The sequence below is a fragment of the Cibotium barometz genome, chromosome 5 (genome assembly GCF_041138505.1).
Source record: "Cibotium barometz isolate CiBa-2024 chromosome 5, ASM4113850v1, whole genome shotgun sequence".
Taxonomy (NCBI): Eukaryota; Viridiplantae; Streptophyta; class Polypodiopsida; order Cyatheales; family Cibotiaceae; genus Cibotium; species Cibotium barometz.
In genome coordinates, this window is record NC_141050.1 from 25851009 (window position 1) to 25876017 (window position 25009).

General features: G+C 42.5%; 1 protein-coding gene across 2 annotated transcripts in view; it reads right to left on the bottom strand.

Moving 5' to 3' along the window:
* The window catches only part of LOC147638290 (E3 ubiquitin-protein ligase CHIP-like), a 31257-nt gene extending 12143 nt beyond the window's left edge, over positions 1–19114 (bottom strand). The window contains exons 1-3 of one of the 2 annotated variants that reach the window (XM_086798194.1): positions 18665–19114; positions 18249–18316; positions 18069–18132 (exon numbers count right to left, since the gene is read on the bottom strand). In XM_086798194.1, the coding sequence (XP_086654320.1) occupies positions 18069–18132; positions 18249–18316; positions 18665–18775 (243 nt within the window). In that variant the 5' untranslated portion in view covers positions 18776–19114. Of the gene's footprint in view, positions 1–18068; positions 18136–18248; positions 18317–18664 lie in introns of both variants that reach the window. The other variant, XM_086798192.1, reaches the window with a different exon arrangement.
* Positions 19115–25009: the final 5895 nt, after the last annotated feature.

Below are 25009 nucleotides of genomic sequence, written 5' to 3' on the forward strand. Positions count from 1 at the left end.
TCATGTGTCCCAACCGGCTATGCCACATAGAGATTTCCGGCAGCTCGGTTGCATTTACATTAGCATGGTGCCAAACACCTGCATGCATAAAGTAAAGAGTGTCCACCTTAGAGCCTCTGGCAACAACCAGTGAGCCCTTACTAATCTTCCACTTTCCACTACCAAATGTGGTAACATAATCAGCATCATCAAGCTGTCCAGTAGAAAGCAGATTCTTCTTGATCTCAGGCACATGCCTGACATCATGGAGCATAAGCTGTGAGCCATCTGAAAATACAAGCCTTACATCACCTCTGCCAAGTATCTTGCATGCATGGTTATCACCCAAATAAACCACTCCTCCATTGCCAGCAGTGTACCTGACAAACAAGTCTCTGCAACCTGTGACATGAAAGGAGGCACCTGAATCAATGATCCATGAGTGCATACCATGACCACCTGTAAGAAGTGAATGGGCATCAAGTGAAGACGTAAAGAGGACCTCATCCTCACTGCCACCTGCATGTGACACATTGATTTCTTCAATCTTGACTCCACTTTTGCCCTTCGGCTTTACATCTTTGGCTTCATCCTTCTCTTTGTCTTTGCCTTTTCCCTTTTCCTTTTGATCATTTTTCCATTTGTAGCATTGCTTTTTGATGTGTCCCTTCTTGCCACAATAATGGCATTCCAAATCCTTTTTGGAGCGAGACTTGCTCCTTCCCCTTTCTTGGCTTTTCCCCCTTTGCTGGGATCTCCCACGTGCATTCATTGCATTGGACTTTCCAACAGAGTTGTTTTTCCTGTTCATCTCTTCTTGAAGAAGAGCACCCTCAACATCTGCATATGACAGCATAGCATTCGAATTGCTAGTGGCTGTCCTGAATGTGTCCCAACTCTCTGGCAAAGTGCATAACAAAAAAGTGGCTTTGAACTCATCGTCCATTGCCAACTTTTGATTGATGACCTGGCTGACAATACCATTAAACTCATTGAGATGGGCTGTCATAGATGCCCCTTCCTTCATCTGAAGGCCTATGAGTTTCTTCAACCAATACACTTTGCTTGAGGCACTTTGTTGGGCATACAAGTCCTGCAATCTCTGCCACATTCCCCAAGCTGTCTTCTCTTCACGAATGCTGAAAAGTAATGAGTCTGACACAGACAACATGATAGTAGATCTTGCCAGCTCATCCATATCTTCCCACTCTTTAGCTGTAAGAGAAGCGGGCATCACACCCCTTTCTTTGATAGGCTTGTGCTGCTTTTTCTGGAGCAACACATTGTAGCACTGGGTTTGCCAAATATCATAATTATGCGAGCCTTCAAGCTTCTTGATGTGAAGCAATGAAGAGCTCTCACCTGTGGTTGCCATAGCAATATGCAACCTTTAATGCCTGACTCCCTGCAAATGTGCAAACACTGCACCCAAAGCACACAAAGTGCTCACAAATGTTCTCCCAAGCTTTATCTCCCACTGCGGAAGCAAGAATGCAACTTTTCTCCCACTTTTTGTGATGAAAACAGCAAAATCTGGTTGCTGCAGATTTTGGACAGCATCTTAAATGTGCTCTGTTGCCCTTCCAAAGTACTGTACAGCAGTACCAAGTGCTCAACAATGATGTACCAAACCTGTACCAGCAATTTCAGCAGCTGAAATTGAATCTTTTGGTCACTCAAAACAGTGTACAGCCATGCCAAAACATGCACAAAGATGTGCCAAATCTGTACCAGCAGGTACAGTAGCAATAAATGCTCTCCTGGCTGTCCAAATGAGTGAAAATCAGACTTTTACAGTCCTGTACACTGCATACAACAGTCCCGAACAGAAATTGGGCAAAAGCCCCTTGACTGCAAGCTGATTTTTGAGGATTCAAGGCATAAAAGTCTCGCCTGCTGCTTTGCCAAGCTCAACAAGCATACAAACTTGAAAAGCCCCTTGATTTGAGATCAATTTCTGATCATACATGGTACATTGACGCACATGAAGGCATCCAGAGTGTTCACGATGCTTCCCCCTGGCCACATATACATCAAATACATGAAAGCCCCTTGATTTACAGGCACATTGAGTGCTTGTAAGGCATCAGCACATTATCCACAGCATCAAATGCGATTGCCTGCATGCAAATCAACAAAATCGGCACAAAAGCCCCTTGATTTGCACTGCAATTTGCTGCAATTTGCTGCGATTTTGCCCAAATGTGCGATTTTTCACATCATACAGCATGTATGAGTGCTTAATTGCACAATTACATCAAAAGCCCCAAATTTCGACATCCAATTTCCTGCAAATTGATCCTGATTTGACCAATTTCCTGCAAATTGATCCTGATTGTGACCAATGTCACCCAATTTTGCCAATTTTGCTCAAAATTGAGCAATTCGGCACCTGTACCTGCTCAATTGCTTGAATTGATAAGAAATTCGCAAAATTGAAGCAAAAATACCTCTGAAATTTCTGATTTTTCTTGCAGGAAAGGAGAGCGTCGATTTTGCTGTTGATGCTGCTGCTTGCAGGCTTCTGTGCAGGTGGACACAAGAGAGTCTTGCCAAGCCTTGTGCAGAAGGCTGTGGCTTCTTTGACAACCGAGTCAGAGGCTTATGCGCCTGCCTGTTGACGCCTTGTGACTGAGTCTGACCACCACCACGTAGGTGTGTTGCCTGACGTGGAGCTGATGATTGTGCGTCTCCCGACGTTGTAGCCTTTGCCTGTGTTGCTTTCGCCTAGCGCATCTACGCCTAGTGCCAAGCTGCAAGACGGGCTCCGCCCAACGATTCTTCGCTCGTTGTTTCAGCCACCCTACACGCTGTTCGCACTGCTCAAGCGATTCGCATAGCTGTCGCCGACGCTTAACGGCCGCCTCGTGTTTGCCTGGTTCGCTTGCTGCTGAGCGCCTGGCGCCAAGTGCGTGCGCTGGAACTCCACGCTTCACCAGCTTAATGCCCAGCAACCTTCGCTTATATTCGCCTACGTGTACCAGCCGACGACTAACCAGCAGCCTTCGCTACTCGCTCGCCTCCACGCTCGACGCTAATGCGCTTTGCAGCCCGCCTATCTTCTTCGCTCGCTTATGAGCGCAACCTGCTTTGGCTGCTGCGACTGTTGGGCAGCGTAGACTACCTGCTGGTTCTTCTCCTGTTGGGCGCAGCCTGTGTGGTGCTCCTGTCGTGTCCTTGCGACCAGTTGATGTAGGCGCCTCACCACATTCACACGAGCAAGCCTGCTTGCACAGAGATTCGAAGGGCACCGGCTCTGATACCAGTTGATGGGGAGAAACCTGAATTAGGGTTTAGAGTTCATTCATGGGAGACATACACAGAGAAGCAAGGGAGAGAGAGAGAGAGAGTTGTGGGGATAAGTCAACTCATGAAAAGCATGAGTGTGTGACTCCCCTATCACACATGTATATTGCACTAGTACACATAGTGCACTTAGTACATTAAAAGTACTAAGTGTACTATGTACTATAACTTATGGGCTTGTACACACTATAAGGGTGGGCATAACGCCTTTACCCCAACAATGGCTAGCACGACTGAAGGAAAGTCTTCAGACCAATCTTCGAAGAATTCAACTTCGACACCAGCGAAGAAGAAACGTCTCCTTAAGGCTTTGAAGCTCAAGGAGGGACGTTGCTTCATCTACGAAGAAAAAGGATATGCATAACGAGTCCCCGAATCAAAAGGGTGCAAAGACCAACGCAGGACCCAAGCCAAAGGCAGCTAACCAATTGTCTTTGACGGGCACATCAGTTACTGTACTTTTTCGCCCTAATACATGTTCTGATTGTCTGTTCAACTCTAAAGTTTTTGGCTTGCATGATCTTCTCCGAATTTATGGAGAAGTGAATGGCCATAGAATCCACATTCTTCTAGACCCTGGCAGCTCACACAACTTTGTTAATTACAAACTTGTGCAGAATTTGGGTCTTGATACAACACCCAGCGATCATACCTATGAGGTACGCCTACTTGCGGGTCGGCAAGTATGGGATCGAAAGGTGGAGACGCTACCGATCTCGATTTAGGACTACAAAGATACTCTGGAATGCTATATTATGTACCTAGAACATGTAGACTTGTTATTAGGGATTGAGTGGTTTAAGACTCTTCAAGTCCAAATAGATTGGTCTAGTCATATTTTTTCTTTTGAACATAGGAACACCCAATGTAGTATCTTAGGTGATTGTATACATCCCTCTCAGTGACCTCTTGTAAATACAGTTGATTTTGGTAATATAATGGATCCTTCTTTGTATACTGCTTTCCATTGTGTATTGATTCCACTTTCTTCATTTCTTATACCTTCTATGGATGTCAATGAATTTAGTGTATTTGAAAGCAAAGAATTACAGAAGATACTTGATTTATTTCAAGATGTATTTCCTAAGGAACTGCCATCGGGCTTACCACCTGAAAGGGCAGTAGATCATCGTATTGACCTGATCCCTGGTGCTCACCCTGTTAGTATTCCACCTTACAGGATGAGCTAAGCTGAGAAAGATAAGTTGGCCAAACAACTCGAAGATTATTTGAGGATGGGCCAGATCCATCCACGTAAATCACCTTGGGGTGTACCTGTGTTGCTTAGGAGAAAGAAGGATAACACCTGGAGAATGTGTATAGATTACAAGAGATTGAACAAGCTGACAATTAAGAACCATTATCCTCTCCCTAGATCAGATGACCAGATTGACCGGTTAGCAAGAGCGAAATATTACACGAAGATAGATTTACGTACTGGCTATCACCAAATACGTATTCATGAAGGGCATGTCGAAAGAACCACCTTTCGGACTAGGTATGGCCATTACGAGTTTCTCGTATTACCTTTTGGGTTAACCAATGCTCCAGCCAGTTTTCAGCAGATAATGAATGATCTTTTTCGTGAACATTTGAGAAAATTTATGGTTGTGTTCTTGGATAATATTTTGATATATAGTCGTACTCTTGAGGATCACATTAGACACCTCACGATTGTCTTAACTATTTTAAGACAGAATCGACTATATGCTAAATTAAGTAAATGTGAGTTTTTCATCACAGACATCATTTACTTGGGACACAAGATCACTAGAGATGGATTGAGCATTGACTATGACCGAGTTCAAAAGATTCTGGCCTGGCCTATACCGCGAACAGTGAAACAACTTCGTTCTTTTCTCGGTTTTGTTGTTTTTCTTCGGAAATCTGTGTGGGAGTACTCTCAGCTCACACTACCGATGACCGACTTGTTGAAAGGTCGTGGACGTAAGTCAAATCAACATATCACTTGGAATAACGATCTAGATATAGCCTTCAAACTTTTGAAAGATAAAGTAAAGGAAGGAAGCACCTATCTTAACTTATCCGATCCTAGTCGGCCTTATGTTCTTGAAACTGATGCCAGTGACTATGCCATCGGGGTTGCTCTATTTCAAGATGGTAGACCTGTTGCTTTTGAAAGTAAAAAGCTAGACGACACTCAATCTCGTTGGCCAACCCTTGAGAAGGAGCTTTATGCTGTGATTCACGCTCTCAAGGTTTGGAGACATTATTTATATGGCTCCAAGTTTGTGGTATTGACTGATCATCAGTCAATCAAGTATGTGTGTGATGCGGATGATTTGAGAGGAAGGAAAGCTCGATAGGTTGAATTAATGCAAGATTTCGATTTTGAGATTCGTTATAGAAAAGGGTCCATGAATAGTGTTGCAAACACGCTTAGTCGAATTAGAAAGGTGAATACTTTGTCGTTCACCGAGATTTCTACTGACTTATTTCAATCATTGAGAGGACTTTGCAAGACTGATAGTTATTTTGGTCCATATTGGCAGAAGATCCACGACGGGAGCTCATTGATTGACCAAGACTCGATGATGAGCAGCCTACCATTCAGGCTGCAGGAGGCCAGTGGATGAATCTGAATGGTTTACTATTCCATAATGACAAAATTTGTGTACCACAAATCTCGAACATTAGGTCCAAGATTTTTAAGGAGTGTCACGACACCCCTTCTGCTGGGTTGTTGAACGCTTTAGACAGGCTGGGTTGTTGCATCCTTTGCAAATCCCAGGTATGCGCTACAACCTCACAGGCGCTACTTCTCTCTCTCTCTCTCTCTCTCTCTCTCTCTCTCTCTCTTGCATACAGCCGACTGGCTTTTTCTTTTTTCTCTCTCTTCAAACTGTTCAAACAATTGCAAAACATACAGCCTTTCTTCTTGCTAAGCAAACCAAACCTTAACAAGACCAAAACCTTCATCACGGGTTCCTACGATGAAAAAACAACATGCTGAATTTGAAAAAACAGCAGTATGAACAGAAAAACAGCAAGCTTCTCGAACTCATACCTTTTCTTTGACCTCTTTCTCTCTACCTACCGACTTGCTCGTTCTCGAGGTTTGCTCTGATACCACTGTCAAATCCCCAGAGGATCTCCTCGTAGAACGCTCCTGGTACAAGACTCGAAACTTGCAAACAAACCAAACAAACATGACGGGGGTGCAGGCCTGACTCAGCTCCCAACCTTGACAACCGTGGGCAAGCCCACAAGTCTTGGCTGTCCCCACCGAGCCACGAGCTGAGCTAACTAGATGGATGTACCAACCAATCTCTACCTCGTGACGTCCCATACCGCCACGAAGCTACCCTTGCGGGCTTCGAGACTGCCGCCAGCCTCGGCTGCATAAAGCAGGTGCACGTCTGCACTAGATCCAGGCTCTTGACCATAGAGCTCTCACAAAGACACGCGAGACTCTATATGACTAATGACTAACCTTGGCCACCCTTTTATAGACTCTTGGCCGGTCATCGAGCGTCCACACTTGGGCGCCCGCCCATTAGTCTATCCCTAACTCAGCTCGCCAATCAGCCTCCCTAGGTCCAAGCTTCCCCAAACCTCGAAGCTAGTCTTGTGTGCGTATAGCACACGGTAGATACACACTGTGCACATGACATGAACATAGTGAGCATGGTGGAAGATATTATTCAATATTACAAAAATCATAAAATCTATATGTAAGTGATATTACAAATGTAAGAATTAAAAGAATGAAGAACATATTAGAATAAATTAGTGGTTAGTCTTGTGTGCGTATAGCACACGGTAGATACACACTGTGCACATGACATGAACATAGTGAGCATGGTGGAAGATATTATTCAATATTACAAAAATCATAAAATCTATATGTAAGTGATATTACAAATGTAAGAATTAAAAGAATGAAGAACATATTAGAATAAATTAGTGGTTATATAGTATGTATGATAAATTATATATAAAATGTAATACTTAATGATTAAAGTAGTGATTATATAGTATGTATGATAAATTATATATAAAATGTAATACTTAATGATTAAAGGAGTAGTGATTATATAGTAGGTATGATAAATAATATATAAATATAATATTTAATGATTAAAGGAATAAATAACTATGATCTAATGAAGAGAACTATGAAAACTACACAAAAGTACATGAAAACTAGTGTATATAGATAGTAGAACATTTAAGAATGGTAAAACTAACAATAAGTATTTCTATTTAGTAACTTTGCATTAATTGTTAATTTTTTCCCTTCGTGCCATTCGCACAAGTCTATTACGAGTTTGTAGTAAAAGAATGTCATTTTTTCAACTCCTTGAGCATTTATGGGATATGGGATAGGCCCCTGCCACGTGGCAACCGGTGGTGTTGTGTCTTTTTCCAATACCCTCCCTCGACGGCCAGCACACACACAGCTACCCGGCACCCAACCCCTTCAACAAGGCCTGCCAGCGAATCACATCCAACATGCCGGCCCCACCTGCATCAGCATACCAGCCCCCACCAAGTCAGCAAGCCAATAGAGATTCGCACATGCTGCACACGAGTCAAGCGAGCACGATGGAGACGCCAATGCCCAATGACATCGCTCAACCCACGCAAGCAAGAGCACCACCTGGCCCTAATACCACTATAGGATTGGGTGCAGAGGCAAGCAAAGCATCAACAAAGAGATCTCACAGACGTCACGAAAGAGGCCCAACCTAAGGGCACACCCCCACCCCTTAATCCTGTGCCACGTGGAACCCCACAAAAATGTGGGGGAGATTAAGACAAGGGAGGAGACGTTCAACCTTATGAATCCTTTAGCGACCAAGCATATATGGGATATGGGATAGGCCCAGCAGCTAGCAGCTGGTGGCGTTGTCTTTTTCCAATAGTTTCAATACTAGATCCCTCCCAAATCCTCAGTGTTAGAATTTATGCATCTCAGCGTAATTGGGTTGTACCATTTATTGGACATTTATTGTATTTCTCCTCTATTTTTGGGTCGTGAGCTGGTCAGCCTGTTCTAGAGCAATCGGCCAAGTGCTCATACTCACTATTTAAGGAGGCCTCCCATTTCTCACTATTCCATCCAATCCCTTGCACAAGTTCTACATTCTCTTGCTGGCCAATCGCCATTGTAAAGCTTCAATCTAATATAAAAGGTGATCTTGTCCACAAGCTCTCTCTACTCTCTCGTCTTGTTTATGCTTCCGCCTGTGCATTCTCCAACATGGTATCATTCGCTTAGATTCAGGCTGCTCCATCTACTGCAAATCTGCCCACCATCCCTTATGTGCCTTACGTTTTCTGTTCTAGCTCCTCCTGGCTGCAGATCAGTCCCAAAAAATGGCTGCGTTTTCCTAATGTACTGCGTTTTCTGGTCCAGCCAACCCTCTTCTTGCTGCCGGCTAGTTTCTTGGCTGCGTTTTCTTGCACAGAGGCAAGCGTTGGAGTTTCCGCTGTGTTTTCTGCTCCGTCATCAGTTGTTGGTGAGTTTCTTGCATGTGGAGTTGCCAGACAGGTGTCTCCTTCTTCCTCCACGAGTCCCTGCCCTTCCGGTAGCAGGTTCCCGGTGATTTCTTGGACTGTTTTGCTGCTGTCCAGCCTCCTCTCTCAGGTTTGAGAGGGGGCTGATTGGTTCTGGAGCCTCACTTCGTTGGAAAGCACTTGAGAGAAGTCTTGGAGAGCTGAGATTTGTGTTCTTTGTTGCTGTAGATATGGCTCCCCCCCTATACGTACTACGAACAAGGATGACAAGTTGAAAGGACCCAACTATGCCCATTGGAAGCTTCAGATGCGGATCTAGTTCATCCACAAGGGTTTGTGGGATATTGTTCAGGGCACTGAAAGGAAGCCCGAGCGTCCTCAGAACTCTAGGTGGTGGACTCAGGATCAGGAGGATAAATTTGTTGCGGAATTACAGAACTGGGAGAATCGGGACTCCAAGGCACATTCTGTGCTTGTGTGGACCATCACAAAGGAGGTCTCACCGGCCGTGCAAACTCTCACCAGTGCTGATCCGGTATGGTCTAAATTGATCAAGTATGATCTAAATTGGAGGATCTCTTTGCTTGGGATTCGTCGATGAGGGCAATTACCTTGCAAGGGCAGCTCTACGGTTTGTTATTCCTTGAAGGCACTCACCAGGCTTCCCCCAGACTATGATGTGATTTCTCGATCTTTGCGGTGCCAAGTCACATCCACTCAGTTGGATTTTGATGATCTTAGCTCCCTACTTTTGGAGGAGGAGTCCGTTCTCGTCTCACAGGGTAAGTTGAAGGTGTCAGTCAACTGTTCTGACCAAGCACTTTCCTCACTTCAGAAGAAAGGTCGGAGTCGCTGCTTCTCTCGCGGAAAAAGAGGACATCTATCCAAGGATTGTTTGTCCAAGAAGAAGGACAAGACCAAGGGCAAGGCTTCATCTCAGAGATAGAGCAAAGACACGACACGTGACAATGATACAGATTCTAGTACCACTTCTGGGGCTCCCGGCTCAGGAGGACCCAGATGGTGTACTTCTCTAGTACACATGCAGTTTTCCCCAATGTGCTTCTAGCCAGAGGAGGCTTGTCGGTGGGAGAGGGGGCTGATTACAGCTCCACTTTCTGGTGCATGGGGACCGTGATTCGAAGTTCCAAGCATTAGACATCTGGCAAGACATAGTTATCTTTTGTATAGCAAAGATTATGAACTGTTCCGAGTTCATTGTTCAAGGCTTTTGGGACGTGATGTGTTCCGTCCACTGTTGGGGATTATGGGTGCAGTGTGTCCAGCAGCTCATCATCTATTCTTGGAGTTCACTCACTGCACACTTGTGTGGGAATTCGTGGCCAAGCAAAGTTCCTTGCTGTTCGTGGTGGCATTTTGTTTCGAGGAAACAGGTTGGTGGGTGCTCTCTTCGGGGTGATTCCAGTATTCGCGGTGCTGGAGGGTCCATGGTTGCATCTTCATCGGCTTATCTTCTTCCGACTCTTGCACACTATGAGCTGCAGAGGGGGTGTTAGAATTTATGCATCTCAGTGTAATTGGGTTGTACCATTTATTGGACATTCATTGCATTTTCTCCTCTATTTTTGGGTCGTGAGCTGGTCGGCCTGTTCTAGAGCAGTCGGCCAAGTGCTCATACTCACTATTTAAGGAGGCCTCCCATTTCTCACTATTTCATCCAATCCCTTGCACAAGTTCAACATTCTCTTGCTGGCCAATTGCCATTGTAAAGCTTCAAGCTAATATAAAAGATGATCTTGTCCACAAGCTCTCTCTACTCTCTCTCTCTTGTCTTGTTTATGCTTCCGCATGTGCATTCTCCAACACTCGGGAGCTCACCGCACATGCTTTCCACTTGACACTTGAGCTCTTATGCCCATTTCTGTGTCCAAAAAACCATCTCAAGCGCCTAGACCAAGCTCCAGGCACTAGATAATCTCCCATTCCAAAAGCTGTTCGTTCCAAATATTTAGACGCCTTGGAGTCCACCAGACTCCTTTCATACTAGGAAATGTCCGGGATGGTGACAGAAAGAGAGGTGTATTTTCAGTATATTATTATTTATATAGTACAAAAAATTGTCCATAGGACTGTACAAATCTATGTGGCCCTTGGCCTTCCAAAAGAGGTAAACTAAGACCTAAAAGCCCTAACTCTTGCCAGGCCCTCAACTGAGGTTTAGATGAACTACAATGACCAAAGCCTTGCCTTTTATAGACACTTGGAAAACTTAATCAACTGGGGGACTCCTGGTCGGCGAGTTCCATGGACAAATAATAATATATCCGTTGCAGATCTAAGGTGTGCCACCCACCCCCTATGCCTGGCCGATTGGGTCCTGGTCCACAAATAAGTCTTTTCGATGCCTGTCAAGGTCTGGACTTTGGTTACTTCCCTAGACATTGTTTAACTGCTGCCCAATCAAGATCTAGCCTAAAAATTAGCCAGGTCCACATGTGCACGACACACAATTTCCCCTACCAACAAGGTGTCAATCCAAATGACCCTTGGCATAGACATAAGTCGCCTACCAACCACGCGTCAATCCACATGACCCTTGGCATAAACATAAATCCCTTGCCAACCACGCAACATGTCCGCATGACCCTTTGCCAACCAGACCTAATGTCCACTCTACTACTTGCACTACGTGTTGGTACTCTGACCATACACCTTAGAGGAGAGGTGGACTCAAGTGTGTAACATAAGATAAGAATCACCATAGGTATAGATATCCTAGTGCTCCATAAATAGTTTTGCTACACATAGTTTATAGGCATTTCGGCCACCAATAGTTTCACATGCATTTCGGTCGCCCCAAAAAATCCATAGAAAAATCCTCAATCCATGGGTTGTCATGCGCTCCATGAATCCAATACATCCCAATAAAGGAAGCCATAAAATTACGTATACCATAGATACCAAGCTTCCCAACCATTGAAAATGTTTCTCTGAAATAACTCAAGGCAAACAATTCAAAATTTTGTATACCATAGATACCAAGCTTTCCAACCATTGAAATGTTTCCCTGAAACAACTCAAGGCAAACAATTCACCCTTCTCCTTGTATACACACACACTTATCCAAAATGCATATTTACTAAACGCAAATGAAAAAGTACTTCTCTTGTTTATCAAGTTCGTCATGAGTTTGGAAGAGATTGCTATGGGCTTCGATAGAATAATCCAAATACCAATAAATTGGTCCAGGCAGATAAGCGAAGTTTGTGCTTCCAAAATAGATTACACGAACTCCATATATCCATAAGTTAGACATTCTTTGCTTATGCTCATGATGCATGTCTACTGTGGATAAACTCACAGTGTTTAACCACACTAATAGCCAATGTTTATATACCAATAGGACCGTCTTCACACCAGAGTGTGAAGAGGCAAAGCTCTCATACTAATATAACTCTATGTTGGGGAAAAAGGGATTTCACAAAACACTTTACCATTAATGCAATTAAACACTAAAATTGACTACAACCTTAAACATATGCCACTTAATTCCACAAAACTGTAAAAGAGAGATGTGCACATCCGACACAACATAAAGCCTGAAATGGGCCGACCCCCCAGACCCTAGGGAGTATTTTATTACCTAAGGAGAAAAATATCATGTACAAGCTCTGGGGGGGCACACGCTCCAAATTTATTCACATACAACCATGAATAATTCATATACACAGGCTGTCATCGAAAAGGCCCATGAAAATGACAAGAATATGTATATTCCGTGTGCATACTGGCCAACATAGCTTATCCAATAGCCCACATAACTGTCCATAAACCCATATGGATGAATCATAAGTCCATAAAACTATCCATAAGCCCATATGGCTGAATCATAGGCCAATAAAGCTATCCATAAGCCCATATGGCTGAAATACAGTGTCCAGTGGCTGTCCATATACAACCAATTAAGAAGACAAATGCCCAATGGCTGAAAATCATAAAACAATAATTAAATACCCTATTTCTTCACGATGGAAGCCTTCAAAACAGTCCCCAACAGCCAATATACTTCGTGGGCTGCCTTTGAGAGAGAGTGAAAGAGAGAGCAAGCAGCCAACATTATGGCAGCCTGTAGCGGTGGTAGAGAGCCATAACCTTGGAGTAGAGAACCACCAAATAGAGAAGAGTTGCCGACATAATAGAGGCTAGTTTGCAGCAATAAAGCCTACTCAAATGAAGAGCGAGTGCTGGCTCTCATGAGCTAGAATGGCAAATAAAATCTATAATGACAAGTGTAGAGCTGAGGTGACAAGTGTGAGGTCACTTGTCTCACTTTGATCCACTATCATGCCACATGTCCCAAATCAAGAGATGTTTCCCCCCATAAACTTCAAGTACCTCAACTTGTAAAAGGTCTTCAACAAGTCCCCCCATTAGCTTAGATTACGGACGTACTAAAGCGAGCAGAATCTCCATCGGGGGTTGTCCAAAAATAGTAACCTTGCTAGATTTTAGGAGTATTCCACCTTATTAGAAATGTGTGAGCACCATGTAGAAACATGTTCCAATGCTAGATCTCTCCCAAATTGTCGAGAGCTTGGCATACATGCTTTCCACTTGACACTTGAGCTCCAATGCCCATTTCTAACCATCACCTAGAGAAAGCTTTAGGTGCTTGATCTTTTGTACTGGATAATCCCCCATTCCCAAAGCTAGTACTTTCCAAATATTAAGATGTCCTAAAGTCCATCAGAACCCTTTCATACTAAGAAATGTCCAAGATGGTAACACCATGCAGACATAATTATTCCTTGCAGCCGCCTTTATGCAAAGTCAAAGGAAGATTATGGGTAGTTCAGAGTTATTTTGGCAACCTATACGTACCCAAAGGTAGCCGAGACATACACCAATATTTGGTACAAGTATTGGACACAATATGAACACATTCCACTAGACACCTTTCATACTAGGAAATTTCCAAGCTGGTGACACCATGTAGACATAATTTTTCCTTGCGGCTCCTTTATGCAAAGTGAAAGGAAGATTATGGGTAGTTCAGAGTTATTTTGGCAACCTAATAGGTAGCAAAAGGTACCCAAGACATACACCAATATTTGAGACAAGTATTGGACACAATATGAACACATTTTAAGTCATTTCGTGCCATTTTTATGCCGACAGATATTTTGTACTTGTTCCATGAACGGGGAGATATGTCCATGATACTATTTGCACATGCACTCATGTTCTGCATGTTTGAAACTGTTTTCGCATGACTTGTATTTTTGTGTTTGCCTGCTTGACGTGTCACTTACTGAGCGGGGACGCCTGCCAGTGAGTCGTGAAGTTTGCTCTGTCTTCTAACGAGTTTTGGTGCATGTGAACACGTGGTAAGTATATTGCACATGTTAGTTTAATACTTTAATCTCTAACCTTTTGATTTATAAGGTTGTATGTTCACATACACTTAAAAGTGGGCACCCACTTAGGGGCCAAGGTGGGGAGCCACACTTAAGTTGTGTGTGTGGGGGGGTGGGCGCATGGTCACCTACCCACACCCCCATAGAACTGGCCGCCCACATGCATACGTGGGGAGCCAGCCAAATCAATTTGTTATCTCCACTCCAACCTTAATAAAAGAAAGCCACCACCTCCATCGTGGACACACCACCCGGCGATCGCTTCCACCAACTTTCGCAAAGAAGAATTTGCCGGCGACCACCTTCTGTGCATAGTCTCAAGCGACGCTATCTCCCCCACCTCGGCTGGCGACTGAATTTGTTGCAGGTGGCTGCGTTGAATCTTCAGCGTGCTGTCTCCTACCTGCAGGCGGTCGTTTCTTCCTATGCTCTAGGCGGCTGCATCCCTGTTGGCTGCACTGCCTTCTTCTTCTGCAAGCAGTCGTGGGGCTATCTCCAGCAGGCGCTGCAACATCAGCAGGCTGCGCCTGTCCTTCAGCTGACTTTCCCCTACAGGCGGCTGCGCAGGTTGCAGACAGGTGGCTGTACACAGCAGCCAGGCGCCCCCTATGCTTTAGGCGGCTGTTTCCTTGTTTATCTCTCAGGTGGCTGCACTACAAACCGTGCTCTGCAGCCAGGTCGTTGTCCATCATCAGCAGGCTACGCTCCAGTAGGCGACTGTCCACGGTTTGGTAACTGTGTTCCTACGGTGGCTACACCCTCTACACAAGAAGCTCCTTCTCAACCTCCTCGACAGGCTGCTGTGTGTCGGTGTCTCACTCAAGTAAATGCACACAAATACCTCGGGTATTGGTCTTCCATCTGCAAGCTACAAGTAAGTGAATTTTCAGATTTTAGTAAAGTATTTTGTGATAAATCTGATAAGGGACTCTCTCTCCACGGCAACACCCGTTCGGTGCCGGGTAGTCCAAGCTATTGGAGAACCTCGGTCCAAAGGTGCTGAGATCGGGAGAGCCAGGCGTTAGTACGAGAGCGCCTGTTTGTGCATGGTCTTGGAACACCAGTGGGGCGCTCTCCGCGGAGTCCAGTGAAAGCATAGGACCGTAGAGATTGGACCACGCTAGTGGTCGTTCTGCTTCGAATATCTACTTCGAGCTTTTTGTTTGGTACTGTACTCATTTGTACATGGACATCATCTGGTTCTTGGAACCCATGGAGCATTGTATTTGTTAAATACTCCCAATAAATATATCATATATTGAGGGGGGGGTCGGCCCATTCCGGCCCCAGTGCTGGTGTCCATTTATCTCATTTCAATTTCAAGTTGTAATTAAGTTGTCCATTTCAAATTGTGGTATTAAGTTGTGCTATTACGCGTGTGGGTGTCCAACGGAGTCTTTCCCACTTGACGGGATCGGTTTCACACACACACACGTAAGAGCATATATTCACACAAAGCCTTTTGTACTGAGTTTCTGTCAAACCTCTAGAGATGCATTCATGATTATGATATACATCAAATCTATATTCACAAATCTAATTTATGATCTATAATTATTGTAATTGCGCATTCATCAATAATATGCACTAGAAGTAGGTTAGGCAAAAGAGTCTCATCACTTTCAACTTACATAGAAAATTTGGGCTTGCAAGTTGTACATTAAGGTTTGCGTTTTTGCATCTGCAATCAACTTTGTACATAAGTGTTAGGGTTCCTGGCATAGGTCTTGCATACAACAATAATTTTGCATGCAATTTACATGAAGTCAAGGTCTCCCGTGCCATGGCTAATCCTCCACATGAACAGCATTAATCCCTGATTAAGTCAACATTTAGCATCAGTAGCATCATCACCACTACCATCAGTAGCATCAGCATCATCATTAGCCTCATCATTATCGCCATAATAATCATCATCATCAATAAGGTAAGAGTCATCCGAACAGATTCTTGAAGCAATTGGAGATTATAACGGCAGTCATGAACAGCATTAATCCATGATTAAGTCAGCATTTAGCATCAGTAGCATCATCACCACTACCATCAGTAGCATCAGCATCATCATTAGCCTCATCATTATCGCCATAATAATCATCATCATCAATAAGGTAAGAGTCATCCGAACAGATTCTTGAAGCAATTGGAGATTATAACGACAGTCATGAGGCTAGGTACAATCAACAAAGCATCGGTGACAGTTAATGTTGATAAGAGTGCCGCAATTGAAGACAAAGGACACAACGACACAGTGTCGATCCACGGGTCAAGGTCACCCAAGAGATGCATTAATCTGAGTCTACAGACTCACATTAGTTCTAGAACCACTGGTGGCCAAGATCAATTAGTTTTTCGAAGTGGTGGAAACACCAACAGATCAAGTGTGTCTCACCGAATCCAGTATGGAGGAGGATGAGACTAGTATTGTAGAAGTTTTTGTGGTGATAAAATGTCCTCAATCCCGGAAGAGAAACCATTGGAAAAGGAGCCTAAAGATGTGCACATAGTTCCAATGGAGGCTATAGTGGAAGAGGAGCCGAAGAGTTGACAGATGAGCCTACAGAAAGACAGTCAGAAAAGGAGCAAAGGTGCATGGTTTTCCCCAATGCTCCAAGTTTTGCAAGAGAATGTAATCTAGTGCTACGTAGACATAATTATTATTTGCACACGCCTTTTACACAAAGTCAACAGGGAAACTATCAAAAGGTTGGAGCCATTTTTGCAGCCTGAGAGATATCCAAAGGTGGTTGAGACATGCACCAATGGTTGGGACAAGTGTTGGACACAATATAAACACATTCTATGAAATTTTATGGCCTAAAAAGAATTGCCCCACATGAATACGACTTGCTATGAAAATCTCTATACAAAGGCACATCAAGGGTTATTCATGAGCACTCAAAGACAAGGGACACAAGCCAAGACCAATGGTAAGAAAAGTAAGAGACCCAAGACTAAGGGAGTGCAACCACAACATTTGGATCAGCAAAATATACCTCCATATTAGTGTCTTCCATTAATGCACAATGAAGAATAGCAAGCATTTAGTTTATGCACAGCTTACAAGAGTCAAATGTGATTTATGATCTCCAATCATTGTAATTACTCATTCGTTCAGTAGTATATAATAGGACTAGGTTAGGTAAAGAGATCTCTCCGTCATCATTGAGCATAATGTGATTAGCGTTAATCTCTATTGCTTAGCATTAATCATCATTAATTAGCTTCCGCAAAGTAGTCATGTTACATGATGCTTAGACTGTTGCAAGATGGATGCACATCACCTACAAGGTCACACACAAGCATATGCAAGATCACAAAGGTATACACCACAAGCTCAAGGAGAGAGATCGCAAGCTTGAAGACGCAAGGAGGTATGATAGAGTAGACTTGTAGACTCTTGCTCATATCCTTATTTGGCATGAAGACCACGTCTCGTTTATAGACTCTTCAATCCCTTGTTTTGTGTGCGCCTCAAAAATGACTCGAGCCATGGTTGAGTTAGCCTCTATTTTAGAGTGCCCAATTAAATAGCCCTTTTAGCCCTTGATCACAATGAAGGCTATCCAACTCAATTTGTTTAAGTGTAACAAGCCGCTGTGGAAATCATTTACACTTCAACTCAAGGGGGTTACAAAACTATGTGGGAATTCGCACAAACTAGCCTACCCTGATAACAACTAGCAACTTGTCCCTCGGCTGGGTCTCACATCATGCTCAATGCACATGTTTGACCCAAAGATTAAACCAAAACTTGCAGTTATAGTGCAGTTACATCCATGTTTCCCTAGTGCCACTCAAGTCCAATAGGTGCAAGTGACATCACTATTGTGAACAATAAATGATGACAACTACTCTACATGCACACATCAATCTTTGAAAGAAGAAAGGATTTGGACGCAACTACAGAAATATAGAAATTACCTTCAAAGAGCTTCTATCAAGCTCTAAAGCTTTTCGGCAGTCCGATTCCACACGCTCCCAGTCACTGCTAACCCATGATAAAAACAACCTCTTGATTCAGGTAAGTATGGAAAATGCAAACACCAAAAACAATTCTCTGGAGAAAGCTAAAATTGATAAACATTACTCTGCAAGACTTACCTTCTCTTCTTATGGCAAAGGGCCCTATTGGTCCAATAAATAGGGATGTTGGGGCAAAGTGTAATCGCCTACATTATGGAGAGAGCAAGAGTTTAAAGTAAGAAAATCAAGGCTAGATTTATCAAAGCAAACCCAAAAAATGCAAGAACCAACAGTTTTGCAAAGTTTCTGTAATGCCCAGCCCTAATAGATTTTACCAACCCTAACAGAGAATAGACTAATTCAGAGCCTGATAGTACAGTAACTCTGGTGTCTACTGAAACCCTAACTGCACAAAATGTTGTTTCGAAATCTAAAAATGCAAACCCTAATTCAGACCCTAGCAAAGTAAACCAAATTCAAACGATTACATCGCAAACCCTGATTCAAAACCTAGCACAATTAGAAACCTAAAGTGAGCATGGAGAAATATGGACCTCGGTGTAAGCTTCGATAGCCGCTGCCAATCGTTCTTTTTTGAAATAGAGGTTGCCTGTGTCTTTCAGAATCTCCGCTTGTTTGTCTACACTTGCAACTCCTCTTGACATCTTTGCGAGGCCGGAAGCCCTAGAAAAACTCAGTGCCCTGTTATGTGAAGTCTCGTGGCAAGCAATCAATTCCGAGGCCGTCCGATCAATGTCCAATTAGCGTGGGCATTCTAAAACGTTTAGGGGTTAGGGTTTCGCAGAGAGAGCAGGATTAGGGTTTTGCAGACACTCCAGATACTCTCTCCGATTAGACAAAGTGCAGATGCCGGTCCCAGACACCGGATTAGGTTTCCTGCAGATAGCAGATCTGATCCTCCTTCCACTACGGCGACGACGATCTTGTCCAGGCTTCCCAGTCATATCCTTCTGGGTAGGGCCTGCCAAGTGGGTACTTCAAATTCACCAGATCATAGATCATACTTCAAATTCAATTGTAATTTTAATTTACGGTGCTCGAAAATAAGGCTTTTTCAACCAATCAAATAAAAGGTGATGCCAAAAATAACCCCCCCCCCAATCAAAACAAGGACAACTCTTAAATCTATCTCGTTTTTGTTTCTAAAATCTCTACAATATGTCGGTTTTACAACTAAAATCATTCCTTAAAATAAGGGCTACTTAAACTCTCGGCCGATTTTTCTTAATTCTGGCCAGTACTACAAATACACTAGAAGCGCTGATCTAGCCGTAGTTGCTCCTTGGGGGAGAAGAAGCAAAGAGGATACATTTTCTTCCCCTTCATTTGGTGCTTAATGTCTAGATCAAATTTCCTTGATGGAATATAGATGAGCTTCTTTCCATTATGCATAAAATCTTAATCATGCAAATTGCCTATATGTCCCTTTCTGCTTTCAAGCCACCCCTCAAATTGAATTTTGCAATATTTTGCCTCCTTGAATGGCATGCTATGCATTATCATTTTTTCTCTCATCAAAACCCCACGTACATATCTTACTAATAATTCTGAAACATGTGTGCTTTTAAATGTAATTTTACAGAAACACATCTTGGAGTGAGCTAGGGTTAGGGTTTCCTGCATGACCAAACTCAACGAACCTGGTGCCCCCCCTCCACAAGGAAACCACTCTGGGCAAGCAAGGATGTGACCCGCTTGCCCCCCATCCCATCGTGTTGAGGCAACCTACTCGTCTCTCCAAATGGAGGTACAGAGGGGCTTGTCCAATAACCATCATCAGATGGCCTCCCAAGGTGAAGGCTTGATATCTACAAGAGGTACCCCTAGTAAAAGTAATGACATGCTACAGATGGTACAAGGTGCTTTTCCTCACACGAAGCGACACGTGCCGAGTGCAACTCCCAACCCTTGGCTATAGGGTCCTCCCCGGGTCTACATTGCACGCACCCCTTCCTCCACCCACCTACTTTTTTGTCCCAAGAAAAAAGTGATCTACCCCTCTTCAGGACAACAAGGGACCGTTGTTCCCCGACAACCCCGACCCTCCAGCTAGTGTCAGCAATGTCAACACCGCCCTTTCTCAGCAACAAGGAGGAGACATCAACATTTATGGAGATTTTCGAGCTGCTGCAGCACTTGGTGCCCCCTCAAACCTTAGGCAAGCAGCTGAAACGAGCAAAAGTGCGCAAATTTCTTCAAGGCCTGGAAATAGCTCTAAAGGAAGTAACCCTAAAGCCATTTCTGTAAACCTACCTGAAGATCTTGTCAAAGGGTATGAAATGGATTTCCAAGTGAGAGCGGTAGTAGGGTTAGTCTTTAGGCCAAGGCCCTTGTGGAAATCCTAAAGTAATGGATTAAGAAGGAATGGAACTCAAGAGGGATAGAAGTCTCTGTCACTCAGTATCTTCCCAATAACTATTTCATTTTCCTCTTTAAAAACGAGGATATGGCCCTAAACGCCCTAAGAGCAGGGGAATGGCTCCTTAGGAATTCCCCTCTATGCCTGTTCAGATGGTCCCCTGACTTCTCCCCAGAAGGACCTGGGTAATTCCACGCAAATCAGGCACATAGTAGATTTGACCTTCCCTTCAACCTCTATCCCCTAATCAAGAGAATTGTAGAGCCTCTTGGTAAGGTCTTAGGCACAAGGCCATTGCTTGAATTTAACCCCAGATGGCACCCTCAGGTGCTCGTTGGAAATCGATATAAATAGTGAGATGCCAGAGCACATCAACATTCATGTTGGAGGGGGAAATATGGTTTCTCAACAGATTTTGTACAAGCACATGCCAAATGCCTGCTTCCACTGTGGAGGCATAGGCCATATCATTAGAGAATGTCCTATCAAATTCCCACAAAAGGAACCAACTAAGGAGACCTCCCCCCAGCCAGGCCCCCAAGCAATTGGGTTTAAAACTATAAACAAGAAAGGCAAAACCCCTAAACCCACCCCTAGACCCCAAAGTAGAAATATCAACAAATTTACTGCTCTTCTAGTGGATGTAGAGGACTGTTTACTCTAGCTTATGGAGGAGATCTCTGAGAGACGGGGACTCGGATTCTGAAGCAAAGTCGAAAAAAGTGACGGGAAGGAAGAAGAAAACACAAGGAAAGCATCTTTAACGAAGAAAGTTGAAGATTTGGACTTCCAGACCCCCATAAGTTCAAACAAGGAGAACACCCCCATAAGTTCAAACAAGGAGAACACCCCCCCTGTCAAGGTAATGTTTCCTCCGAGGTGTTGAAGAAACCTCAAGTGGAGGAGGAATCTCAGCCCAACTCTGTGGTGGCTGCTTTTGCCAAAAGAGAGGTAAGGAAAGCAGACCCAAAGATGTTGAGATGTCAAGCTCAACGTGAGCTGACACTAAGAGAGCCGAAGAGAGTCACACGCACACGGGAGAGCATCTCATGCATCAACACGCTGTCCCCTACTGAATTTCAGTAGAAATTGACAGAAATTTGATCACATTTCCGCAGAAAAAACCCGCAAAAAATGTATAAAAATACATTTTAAATAAAAAAAATGCTTAAAAAATCCTAAAAAATTAGGGAAAATTTTCTAAAAATTCTAGAAATTCAGGGAATCCATTCTACAAAAATATCCACCATAAACTTTATGGTATTTTTGTAAAAAATTCCATTAATGCTTGATTTTAACCATAAAAAATAGGAAAAAATAGCATTAACTCACGAAATTTTCCCGCAACGTCGATTCGTCCATTGAATTGTAGTTACACACGTTCCAATCACCAAATCGATGATCCATGTGCAATTCATCAACACAAATCAACAAAAAAATAACATTTTATTAGTAAATATTAAAATTTACTAAAAAAATCAACAACAATTAAATAGAGATTGCTCTGATACCACTGTTAAAACCCTAAGATCTCTCTAGATAATTGTTATGCATAAACATGCATAAATCAGGCATAAACTCAACCACCTAACCACCCCCGAGCCCAAGGGATGCACACATGAATAATAAATGAAATACATCATACCTCTACCTTGATGTCCCATACCATCAAGAGGTATAACTCCAATCCAATAGCATGTAGCTAAAGTGTGAAATGGTAGATGAGTAGATATGGATCTCTACACAAGAGACCATAGCATAAGCCTCAAGCTTCCTAGCCTCCAAGCCCCCAAGCTCCCTTGAGTGTGCCCCATGCCCCTATTATATAGGAGGGCCCTCAAGTGACTCTTGACTTTCCATTCCTCATGTGTGACCCTTGGATGCCTGACCCTAACCTTAAACCTTAAGGTTAGTCCTAACCCATGCTCCACTAGAGCTTGTTCCCATGCTCCCATGCTCACAAGCCTAATGTGGGTTAGCCTCCTAGTATATGCACACATAATGTGTATATAACATAGCACACATAATGTACATATAACATTGTTTGACATGCACAAACTGTTGTATTCTCTACAGCAGTACTATACTGCACTCAAACTGTCACAACCAGTGACCTCAATTTGCATACATACACCCAATGGCAACTTTAAGACCTCTTTGCAGTACACACAGTGTTTGCACAACCAATCGCCCTTCTTGTAGTTCCAAAAACAGAGCTCTGTAATAGAGAATTAAAACTTACTCACAGTGCCCGTGAACGCTTGTATCTGATTTTTCCTTCTTTTTTCCATGGGAAAATCTCTTCAAAATGATCTTTTTAAGCATAAATCATAATTAATCATAATTATGATTTAAAAAAAAGCTTAATTAAAAAGCTTAATTAAAGATTAAGCTAATCTCTTGATTAACAGAGAGAGAGAGAAGAGATTGGAGGAGAATGATTGATATTTATGGAGAGGAAAGGGAGGAGAGAGGGGAGAAGAGAGAGTCTCTGTCTCTCACTTCTCCATACGCAGGCGACGGGAGGGGGGGGCTGCGCACAGCAGCCGGCGGAAAAAAACGCCCCCCCCTAAAAAATCAAATTCCAATAAGCTAATTAAAGCTTATTTTTTTTCATTTTAAAAAAAAGAGTTTTTTATTAAAAAAAAGCTTTTTGAATTTATTTCAAGGAAAAAGCTTGGGAAAAAAGCCTGAAAAATTTGGGATTTGAGGAAAAAATTCTCTGAAAATTTTTGGCTTTTTATCTTCCGGAAAACCTTTGGCTTTCCGTTTTCCCGAAACCTTTTGGCTTTCCGAATTCCAGAAAAACTTTTGATCTTCCGTATTCCGGAAACTTTTGACCTTTCACATTCCGATTTTTTTTGTCTTTTCATTTTCCCAAAACTTTTGGCTTTCCGTATTCCGGGAAAACCGTTGGAATTCTGAAATTTTTTGACCGTTCGTATTCTAAATGCGTTCGGGGTAATTTAAAAATTTCAAAAAATTCTTGAAAATTAGTGGAAAATTAGACAAAGGTTATTTTAAATTTCGGGAAAATGTGGGGTTGGTGTTTGGCATGTGGTATGTCCATTCGGGCGCCCGTGACCATTCAAATTCCTTTAAAATTATATTTTTTGACCCAGAAAATTAAAAAAATCCATTAAAATTGAAAATTTTCATTGGATTTGAGAATTGTCGGGCGAAATTGAAAATTTCGTGAACGATGGGATTCACAGGGAAAATTAGAAAATTTTTAGAAATTATTTTTAGAAATCCTAAAAATTGGTATTTTTTAAATATCAATGGTATTTTGGCAAATTTAATTGCTAAAAGTTTTCTGGAAAAATATAGGTTTGGAATGCCATAGGATAGGTTTGGTGGAATTCAAAATTATTATATTTTGAGGCCCTGTAAAATTTAGAAAAATTAGAAAAAAAAATCATGATAATTCTTTTTCTCGAGAATTTAATATTTTCGAGGGTTATTTAATGTTGAAGTACGTTTCCTCGTGCTGACATTAGATAGATGCGGGTTATTCACATATTTTATTAATACGATTATACCTCGTATTAATGGATATTTATGTTTGGATTAGTTCTAAACGATGTATTCATGATTTTTTACCATTGTTTAGCCATTCTTTTTGGACATGTTCCTTAATTTCTTTTGATGGCTATAATTTACGTTCAAAGTGTGTTTCACCTTTGACACTTTTCCATGATAATCTATTTTGGCACTTATTAAAGTGTGGTTTGTGCTTAATTTCTTAAGCCTAAGACAAATTCTATCATGGGTCAGTTGATCGATTTGTTTTGGTGGATTTTATTGGATGTTTTCCAAGTTTTATACAGACTCATCAGGTTCTGCCTAGATCACTTGTGTCTAGGGTTTTTTTTATTGAGTGTTACATACATGTGTTTCACTTTCTTACTTTGGAGTTTTATTTGAACAACACAATGTTCATATACTCCGTATTGATGAGTTAGCCACCAATTTTAATGCTTCTTTTGGCATGATTATGTCCATTAGATGGTATGCATTGATTCTTATGATCAACTATGGTGTTTATGGATTTGAGGAGCTTCTATGCTTTTATCCATGGTTTTATAAGGATCTTTTGATCTTTTGAATAATTACATGTGCTTTCAAGGTTGCATTTGCCTTCGTTTTTTGGCACGTAATTTTGGAGTATATTTTATACTCTTGTATATATTCCAACTCGGATACCTAGTTGCTTATATATCTAGGTGAGTTATTTTTCTACCCTAACTTTATTGTGTTTTGGGTAGTTATCATTAGAAAGGCAGAACTATTCCTTGATGTAGTCTCAAGTATATAGAGACAGGTTTAGTATGTGAAAGTCTAGATAAGGCCATCTTATTCCTTTTATATAGGATTTTATTCATATTTTTCTAGACGGCATACTAGGGAGTTTCAAATTGTTATGTATGGGTGGTATCATGGTGGTATGGGACGTAAGTGATCCCTCACATATATTATCTTATGGGATAATTTGGGCTCAAGATTGTTGCTTTGCTTA